The following is an 11,015-nucleotide window of genomic DNA, read 5'->3' on the forward strand; positions in this document are numbered from 1 at the left end:
ATTCTCTCAAAATATATATATATATATATATATATATATATATATATATATATATATATATATATATATATATATATATATATATATATATATATATATATATATATATATAAAATAATGAATATATAAAAAAATGGGCCCCTCTAAATTTGGGGCCCTAGGCATAGGCCTTAATGGCCTATGCCTAAAGCCGGTTCTGACAGTCCACCTTCAATTTCTGGATCCGTCCTTGTTAGCAGTCCCATACAGTCGATTTTATGATCATCTGTGAAGAAGTAAATCGAGAAATTATAGTTAATTATGATAAAAAAGGATATTGGTGCACCCTCAAAATTAGTATGGTTGGATAAAATAATGTCAATTAAAAAAAATTATCATAGGCACACGGGAACTACCCGCGACGTGGGGCCTCCGCAAAGTAAAATGCTTTTCCCCCCTCCTCTGACACCGCACCCCCCATCCTCTCTTCTCTCTCTCCCACTCAAATGCCAGTTTTACCCTTTTTTTTGTTTTTTTGTTTTATTTTACTTATATATATATATATATATATATATATATATATATATATGATTTTTATTTTTTAAATTAATTTTATTTATTATTTTTTCATTAATACTTATATATATATATATAAATTTTATTTAGTTTTATTTTTAAAATTAATTTTATTTATTATTTTTTCATTAATACTTATATATATATATATATATATAGTCGTCAAGTTGGGTTAGGTCTGCCGGATTGGCCCGCTCTGCCAAGAAATTTAGGTGGATTGGGTTGAAATTTTATCAACCCATTTTAAGATGGGTTGAGGTGGGTTGGCCTGCCTAGGCCTGCGACCCGCGTGGGTTGGCCCGCGGGTCGAGAAAGCTTATTTATTTATTTTAAATTTTAAAATTAAAGTATAAAATTTAATGAATTAGTGGGTTTCATCTATTTAAATACAATTTAAGCTTAAAAATTATAATTTAAACTTAAAACTTTCAACTTAATCAATTTAAATTATACTTCAAACTTAAAATTTTTAATATTTTTTTATTTTTTAACAGGCCTGCGGGTTGGCCCGCCTAACCCGCGGCCCACCTTGAGTTGGATTGGATTGGAGATTTCTCAACCCGCTAAATTGGTGGGTTAGCCCGCCCCGCCCCGCCATGTGATGGACCTGCCATGGGTTAGCCCGCCCCGCTATGGGTTGGTCCGTTTGACAGCTCTATATATATATAATTAAATTTTATTTTTTAAAATAAGTTTGTTTATTATTTTTTCATTAATACTTATATATTTTTTTAATTTTATTTAGTTTTTATTTTTTTAATTAATTTTTTAAAAATTTAAAAAGAATAATAAATAAATAAATAAAAAGGAGAGGATAAAAGTGTAATTTGAAAGGGAGAGAGAGGAGGTGGGACGGAGGGGGGCTGTCAGATGGGAGGGGGAAAAAAGCAGGTCTCCTCCGCAAATCCACGATAACGCAAAATGAACACGCGCAAGAAAATTAACTTTACAATCCAATCCATGTAGCGTTACTAAATAAACGCCAACTAGCGCAAGATGTCGCTCGATACTCCTCGGGAGTCGCCCAGCAGACCATGTGAGTCTCATCCCTCTGGATTTCTCGTTTGACCAAAATAATAATAATAATAATAATAATAATATTTTTTTAAAAAAAATAATGCCCAATACCAAGTGCCTAATATTCATTGACCATGGAGGCTTATTCGATCCCTTTTTCACGCAAGTTTGCTTTGCTCCTTTCCCAATCTCATTTTTGCCCTTCTACTCAACTTCGAAAGAAGGTAATTAATACGCATTTAATGTCATTAATAATTCCAATAATGCCGTTGCCGCCCTTCTTCTACCTTCCTTCCTCCTCGTTATAGAATTAATGAATTGTGGTTAACTGTGAAATGAAAGCACAAATGCTTCGATCTCCCAAGCCTCGTCCGCCCACCCTCACTCTCCTCTTCCTCGGCCTCTCCTTGTTCGCCTTCCTCTACCTCGTCATCTACCCCAACGATTTCCGGCTGCAGTCCTTCATCGCCGTCTGCCGCGCCCCTTCCTCCCCCGTCGACGCGCTCGATCCCATCACCCCGGAGCCGGACTTCCGGCTCCTCCTCGGCATCCTCACCCTCCCCGACCACTACGAGCGCCGCCACCTCCTCCGCCTCGTCTACTCCCTGCAGCAGCGGCAGCACGGCCTCACCGCCCAGGTCGACGTCCGCTTCGTCTTCTGCCGCCTCACCAAGGAGGAGCAGCGCGTGCTCGTGGCCCTGGAGATCATGCGCTACGCCGACATCATCATTCTCAACTGCACCGAGAACATGAACCAGGGCAAGACCTACGCTTACTACGCCAGCCTCCCTACCCTCTTTGGCGTCGACGGCGAGACGCGCTACGACTTCGTCGCCAAGGCCGACGACGACATCTACTTCCGCCTCCCCAAACTCATCGAGTCGCTGAACAAGATGCCGCGCGAGGACTTGTACTACGGATTCGTGATCCCCTGCACGAGCATGGACCCGTTCAGGGACTACATGTCCGGGATGGGGTACCTGGTGTCGTGGGACTTGGTAGAGTGGATCGCGACGTCGGAGATCGCGAGGAACAACACCGAGGGGCCGGAGGACATGATGACGGGGAAATGGCTGCATTGGGGCGGGAAGGGGAAGAACAGGTACAACACCAAGTACGCCATGTACGACTATCCGATTCCGGTGCCGATCGATGAGTGCTCGCATGATTTCTCGCCGGAGACGATCGCCGTGCACCGGCTGAAGGACAACATGAAATGGGCGCGCACGCTCCAGTACCTAAACGTTACCGATGGATTGAAGCCCTCCAAGCTCATCTACCACATTTGATTCGACTTTTTTTTTAATCATTGAATTAATATTTCTTTTTGCTCGATCTGTGTTTTTTTTTATGAATTAATTTACTCTCGATCCTTTGGATGAGAATATCTGAAAGACACTTCCATAAAATTGCAATCGCTCAAATGCACGCGCCCTGGAACATGAATGAGAACTGAGATTAGTGTTTCTCCTTTATCTTATGCAACCTCCTTGATTGCTACTCCATTCTCCAGTTGAGTGTTCGAGTCTGCAATTGCTCTTGTAAACTGGCAAGTTGTCCCATGTACATTCTCTACTTTTGTTGCTGATGGTGTTATCACGAAAGAGTCATACACCTAGCACAATTGGACTGCTAGTTAGGTGTTGGCGCCTTCAGTGCAAGTTGCCTTTCCAGAGGCGATTGTGTCATAGTGTGCAATGTCGGTAGACATTAGGAATTGTCGGAGGTTGAGATTGAAGTCGAGAAGAACCAGCTCAATAAGGATTCATCTGCATGGGAAAGTTGCTATACCCGAGCGAGATAGAATAAGTTAGGCCAGGCGAGGCTCAAGAAGGGAAAGTAGTCAACCCGGATGAGAAACCCCGAATACCATCAGTTGCCATCAGAGTATCAGTACTCATGCTTAGGCCTTAAAGCCACTTCATAGCTCAATGACGGCTATCAAAACTTCAAAATTTGACAGATTAAAGAGCATTCAAGTGAAATTGCTGATCTTCATATTAAATTCGACTTTAACTGGGTTGTTACCCTAATTAACAATCATAGTTAATTTTAGTTCCTTTTTTTGGATGATTGGGGCCCAATGTAAGGATGGTTTGAATACAATTTTCTTTTTGTTTTTTACTTTTCTTACAATTTGCTTATATCAATAGGATTTGAAAAAACATTTCAAAGATTAGTTTAATTTTCAAGAAATTAATTAGAAATTTCTAAAATCAACTTGACGGATGATAAAATACAAGAATTTTTTAAAATTAATTCAAGATAATTATAATAGGAGAGTTACTTTTTTATAAATTTGACTCAATAATAAATATGAAAATAAATGTGTTAAATAAGGAAAAAAATAATAATTTAATAGGGATTATAATTAATTATTATAGTCCTTTTATTCTTCAATTTATTTTCTTTTATTGCCGAAGTGCTAATTTGGGATTATTTTTTATTCTTCACTTTATTCTCAAATTTATTTCCTTTTATTGTTGAAATGCTAATTTGGGATTATTTTTAATTTCTTCACTTTATTCTCCAATTTATTTCTTTTTCTCGTTGAAGTGCTAATTTGGGATTATTTAAAAAAAAATCTTCAAGCGTTGTCTTTTATAATGATTTATTTCCTTCGCGGCAGTATAATTTTAAACTTATGATTACTCTTGAGAAATTTTAATTTTTTTTAAATATTTCAATTGGATTATAAAAATTAACTAAAATTTCTTGGAGTTCCATAACTTAATCTTAATTAAACCACTAAGGTTTGGCTTCACTCTTGCAAAGCATTATAAGAAGTTGTTGAACTTAGCTAAGGTGAATGTTAATTGTTGTTTGGGAATAGCTGGAGTTGATCCAACAATCTATGTCAGTAAGCTTATCAATAAATCGATAGCTCGAATCGGTGGAGCTCAATCACTACAAAAATATAAATTATTAGCAACGAATCTTAACGACGAAAATATTTTTATTGTAAATTGACGACGAAATCTTATTTCGTCATTAATTTATAACAAATTTAGTAACGAAAATAATTAGACATATTTGTAGATTTATGGAGTTTATGGATGGGGATAAGATAAGATGTCTGTGTAGAAAATGACACAATAGTAAATTTTTACAGTCTGATAAAGTTCGTGAACATCTTTGTAGATTTGATTTTACCCTGAATTATTATAATTAGATATGTCATGGTGAACCGTTTATATCTGATGATAATTATGGACAAAACATATAAGTCTCAGTTAGTGGTGATCAGAGTTATTATAATTAATTAAATCCATATCAGAGGATGGTAATTGATGTAGGGGGTCATAATTTTTTTCCTGAACCGAGTTTTGCAAGTTCTAGTTGTCCTCCAATAGAGAAACAAATATTTACTACTTATACATCACCATTGGAGGGGGTAGAAGAACAAAGTGTTCATGAAAATGTGAATAATAATGCATATCTCAAATTTCAAGAAATATTGAGTGTTACAGATGAACCTGTGTGGGCTGGTTGTGATAGTCATACTAAATTATCTCTCACTGCAAGACTATTGAATGTCAAGACAGAACATAATGTGTCTAAAGATTATTTTAATGATTTTGTTCAAGTTATTGGAGAGGTATTGTCATGTGATCACATAATGCCTAATGATTTTACAATATGAAAAAACTTATGAAAGAATTAGGTCTTTCGGTGGAAAGGATTGATGTTTGCAGAGATGGTTGTATGATATATTGGGGAGAAGATCAAGATGCAGATGTGTGTAAATTCTGTAATCAAGCTAGGTACAAAAGAATCAATAGGAGTCAACAACGACATAAAACATACAATCAGTTATTTTATTTGCCTTTAACTCCTAGGTTACAAAGACTCTATGCATCAGAAGTCACTGCTGAACACATGACTTGGCATGCAAATCATCAAATAGAAGAGGGTCTAATATGTCATCCATCAGATGCAGAGGCGTGAAAAAATTTTGATAGAACATATCTTGAATTTGTGAAAGAAACTTGGAACATAAGATTAGGTCTCTATGCTGATGGATTTGCTCCATTTGACAAATCAGGAAGAAATTATTCTTGTTGGCCAGTTATATTAACTCCGTATAATCTTCACCTGGGATGTGTATGAAAACATCGTATATGTTTTTAACATTGGTTGTGTCTGACCCATAAAATCTGAAGAAGTTAATAGATGTTTATATGCAACCACTAATTGTAGAGCTGAAACAACTATGGGATGATGGTTTTCCTACATATGATGTTCATACTAATCAGATGTTTGTAATGAAGGTTGCACTTCTTTGGACGATAAATGACTTTTCGACTTATGACATGTTATCAGGATGGAGTACCACTGAAATTTTAGGATGTCCAATATGTATGGAGAGATCAAAATCATTCAGATTGAAATATGAGAAGAAGTCGAGTTATTTTGATTGTCATAGATAATTTTTACCACTAAATCATAAATTTAGAAAGAATAAAGAAGAATTCACTAAAAATATAGTTGAAAGAACACCTCCGCCATTGAGATTAACAGGTCAACAGATTTAGTACAAAATCCTTAACTTTCCATCTGTTATTGAAGATCCACATGGTACAACTTATGAATATGAAAGTACACATAAATGGACTAAATTGAGTATATTTTGGGATTTACCATATTGGTACAATCATTTGATTCATCATAATCTAGATGTAATGCATATTGAGAAGAATATTTTTGATAATCTGATAAATACAGTGATGGATATCGTCAAAAAAATAAAAGATAATCTGAATGCAAGAAAAGATATGTGACTCCTTTGTAAAAGACTCACTCTTGATGTCGATGAAAATAGTAGGGGATCAAAGTCAAAGGTAGTTTATACATTGAATAGGGATCAAAGACGTGTTATTTGTGAATGGTTAAAATTTTTAAAATTTTCAGATGGTTATATCTCTAATATTGGAAGATGTGTTGATTTGAAGGAATGCAAATTGATTGGTTTGAAAAGTCATGACTGTCATATATTCATGGAAAAACTTATTCCTATTGCTTTTAAGGAACTTTTATCAAATTTTATGTGGGGTGTCATTTCGAAGTTAAGCATTTTCCTTTATGATATTCACTCAACAGTTTTGAGACATTCACACATGGAGACTTTAGAGAGAGATATTTCAATCATTTTGTGTAATTTAGAAATGATATTTTCACCTTCATTTTTTGATTCCATAGAACATCTTTTGGTTCACATGTCATATGAGGCCAAAGTTGGAGGTCCTGTCCATTTTCGATTGATGTATCCATTTGAAAGGTAAAATTTTAGATTTTGATTAATGCATAAAAATTTACTAATCTTATTATATATTTTTGATATCTAATATAATTTCTTATATTATAATCAGATTCCTATATCATTTGAAGAAAAAAATAAAAAATAAAACACATATTGAAAGCCTATTATTGTTAATGCATACATTATAGAGAAAGTAACAACTTTTGCATCATATTATTTTGAGCCTCACATTAAGAGCAAAAGGCGAAGACGAGAAGAAATGATGAGGGTCCTATTGATCTAAATTTGAACTCATTCTCAATTTTTAACTATCTTGGTCAACCAAGTGGACAATGTAAGCAGAGATATTTAATTGGTCAAGAATAGCGTACAACCCAGACATATATTTTACTGAATTATCCAGAAGTCACATTATATTTCGAGTTAGTATAGGAATAAAATAATAAAGAACGCACCATAATAATATTGAGATCCTCTTGTGGGATATTCTCCAAAGAGACCTGCTTGATCGCCACGAAGTCCCCATTCTCCAAGTCAAGACCTTTGTACACCCTTCCGTATGCCCCTTTTCCGATTTCATCTCCGATCATCTGAACCTCGCCAAAAATGTAAATTTTCTTTAAAAAAAAAAGAAAAAGAAAAAGAAACAGAGAACAAAAAACTCTTTTGGCTTAACAGAGCGAAAGCACTCACGTATTTGTTGTCAAGGGTCTTGGACTTATGGAAATGCGTAGCGACCGCCTGCCAAGACATCTCAGCCCTGGGCTAATCCTGTCGCGAACCCTAGAAGCCGGCCGGCAGACAACCCTAACCGAGACAGGAACCGCGAGATCCGGCACCTCGGAGGGAATTCCGCGGGGAATCAACTGCATTGACGGGGTTCCCCTCCATCTTCCATAGGAGGGGCGAGTCCAGCAGCGAATCGGAACGAGGAGGCCGACGTCGTTGGTGGTAATTCAAGCCTTGGCCGCGGCTGCTTTCCTCGAGCAAGCGAGCCTCCGGAGCAAGGGAAGCAAAGTAGCGCGGTGTAGGGGCTTGGCGTCCCCCAAGAATGGAATCGAAAGAAGAAGAGTAGAGGAACGAAAAGAGACAGAGGGGTGCAGAAGAAGAAGGAAAATTCACTTAAGGGGATGGTTATTTATAGAGGAGAGGCACTGGGTTTAGTGGAGGTCATCAACGGTGTGGATTCCTACTCTGTCTGCAAATTACCAGCCAGCAGCTCGTCGGGCTGGACGACAGCCTTCCTGTTACATATATTTAAAAATAAAAATAAAAAAAATATAGTTTTCTTTGTTTTTGTGTTTTCTTTGAATTTGTTTTTATCATTAGATATGAATCGTGTCAGGTAAATTAATTACAAATGAAAATAAAAATTCACAAAATACTAAAAATATGAAAGTTTCCTGAATTAATTAATTAATTCAAAAAAATGGAGTCCCTTTTTTAATAATCTGAAACGATATTCCAAAATTGGCGGTAACCTTTCACGCCGTATAGCACGACTATCAAAGTATATCGATGGTTCGAGTCAGGGGATAACGTGACCAGGCAAGCACTATTTGACTGATTTAAAGCCGTCTTACTCCTTGGCACTTCTGTCGCCACGGTGGATTGTCGGCGTGATAGTCCCAACCGCTTTATCTGCTGGGACATCAGGTCATATATGGGATGGGATGTCTGACGCGAAGATGAAAGACCACATCTGACGTCGCGGCAATTGAGGTCATCGTCTCTGTGTCGGGCGCCGACGCTGGCACCCATTCCAGCAGCACCTTCGTGTTTTCCAGTGACGAGCACCTCGCAGAGCGGCGCGCATTCCTTGCCGCCGTCGAAGACTTTCAGCGCATCATGATCCTTTTCGTCTACGAAAAAGGCGCAAGGTCAGCGAATTTGCCGTCCTACGTCGCCATTGGACGCGCTCAGTCGGTGATCCAGGGCGCCATACTCCGCCTCGAGGAAGGGGCCGGCGTCGCTAAGCGTCGGCGCCCCGTGCTCTTCAGCGACGAGCTATGTCCGTTCGCTGCCACCGGAGAGACGACAGAGTGTATGTACGTTTACTGATTAAATAAGTTAAAATTTTATGATTGACTAGGATATATATAATAAGCTTAAATAAATTTTAAATATAAAAAAATATAGTAGCAAAAAATCAAAATGTGTGCATTATTATCTTTTTCTATATAAAAACGTTCTTATTTTATTTTTTGATCCGGCAAAAATAATATCTAGTGATGATGTAGATGAAGGGTAAAGAGATATTTAAAAGCTAATAAAATCGCTCAAAGGATCCCGATCTCTTGGGGTCATAATAAATATAAGAAGGGACCGACCTCTTTAGAAGGGGAGCACATTTCTCAGCGCAATATCCGATGTCTTCCTGACATTCGTCTAATACACCCCGATCCCTTACCGTGATCCTAGCGAGGTACCGGCGAACCTACACGGATGCTTAGTAATGACTTGAGCAACAGGTATGAGAAGAACTGTGGAAGATAGGTAAAATACTCAAGCGAAAACCCTCGACCTCTCAGTTCCAACCCTCTCGTCCCAAACAAAATACCGACCTCATGGTGAGGTCGGCACGTGCCTTAACATTTAGGATGAGCTCTTCGTAGCTTCGGTCTATAAACTACGGTTTTTCATAATAATCTTCATAGGGTACGCGACCGACCTTATTACGAGGTCGGCACTTGTCCTGATACTTAGGCTGACCTCTTATTAACCTCGGTCTATATAACCCAATCTCTTACAATTCTCTTAACTGACCTCATACACCGACCTCACGAGGAGGTCAGTGCGTGCCTTGATACCTAAACCAAGTTCATCTTAGCTTCGATCCATAGGCCACGATCTTTCACGGTACTCAATCAAAATACGGACATCATCCGCCGACCTCATTAGGAGGTCAGCATGCGCCGTAGTACTTAAAATGATGGTATATAAACCCTGCCCTTTTATAACAAAGCTTAGCAAGATACAGACATTGTCACGCCCCAGGAGATCGTCGTCCGAAAAATTTCGGCAACACCTCCCCAGTATCACTAACAATTCCCTGAATACAAATATATAATAAGGCCCACACAGCCTATTCATACTACAAAATATGGATTTAGACAAGTAATAAAAGTAAAAGTGATCCATACGGCCACATACACATCCTACACAATGCATAAGAATGAAATTCTAATTCTACACAACAATTAAGGAATAAACTCGTAAAGTAACAAAAAAATTCAAAGTTTTGTAAGCGGAAACGTGACAAGTACAAGTATGTAATCACGAATAGAAACATGCTATAGTTTCAAAAACACCGAAACAAAATCAGAAATCTGATGGTGCAGAAATGTAAACAAGTCATACACATGATACCACAACATACTACAACCATATCCAACACACACACAAAGTCCTCGTCGTGAGATGGCATAGCTGGCAGATCTCTAGCATCCTCTGTAAACTCCTACCTGATATCTGGGAAGACAGAAAAATCCCAGGGTCCAAAAGATATGAGTACAAATACTCAGTGGGTAATATAGAAAGACAGTGCATGTATAAAGTAAATAGCAAGAGTATAACTATATACCAAAGGTCAACAAAGTATCAACAATATCTCTGCAGATAATAAGCAACTAACATGGATCTCATTTAATGCACCATATGAATGACATGTCAAACATAGTGCAACAATCAAGAATCAAACAAGTAGACAATCAAAATGCAGTATCAGTGCGGTCCAATACATATATATCATGCACATGATGCGCATATGCATGATGCAACTGCCACACTCACTACAGAACTCGTGTAAGCATCTGAGTCTGGGAATGTCCAGCATCGGGGGATCAGTACTCCGCGCCCTACAATAAAGTAGTTCGGTGATCCAAATCGGGGGATCAGTGCTCCGCGTCCGGTGATCCCGTAGCTATGATAAGCTACATATCCTATGACCGATATTTGTCCTCTAATACTCATCATCGACGTACCAATCATGTACTCTCCGAGTACCACCCCTATCCGGTGTCGAGGTTAAATCATCGACTCGGCTGCGTACACTGCCATATAGCCGTTGACTGCGTACACTGTCATACAGTCGCCATCACCAAGATGGAAATAGGATATAATAACCACCTATGTAGATATACAACTAAAGTCATCTACCATCACGATAGACCCACAACATTAG

The 11,015-nt window shown here is 38.0% G+C and overlaps 1 protein-coding gene and 1 pseudogene across 1 annotated transcript; both read left to right on the top strand.

The window, feature by feature from the left end:
• Positions 1-1,919: 1,919 nt before the first annotated feature.
• On the top strand, positions 1,920-2,897 carry LOC141811864 (beta-1,3-galactosyltransferase pvg3-like). The gene has a single exon (XM_074699934.1). The coding sequence runs from the start codon at positions 1,920-1,922 to the stop codon at positions 2,859-2,861; it is 942 nt and encodes a 313-aa protein (XP_074556035.1). The 3' UTR covers positions 2,862-2,897.
• A 2,380-nt stretch (positions 2,898-5,277) lies between these two features.
• Positions 5,278-8,893, top strand: LOC141848335 (uncharacterized; annotated as a pseudogene).
• The last annotated feature ends 2,122 nt before the right edge of the window (positions 8,894-11,015 follow it).

Source organism: Curcuma longa, chromosome 17, assembly GCF_044706935.1.
Source record: "Curcuma longa cultivar G26 ecotype Majalengka, Jawa Barat chromosome 17, ITB_CL_G26_1.1, whole genome shotgun sequence".
In the NCBI taxonomy this organism is placed as follows: domain Eukaryota; kingdom Viridiplantae; phylum Streptophyta; class Magnoliopsida; order Zingiberales; family Zingiberaceae; genus Curcuma; species Curcuma longa.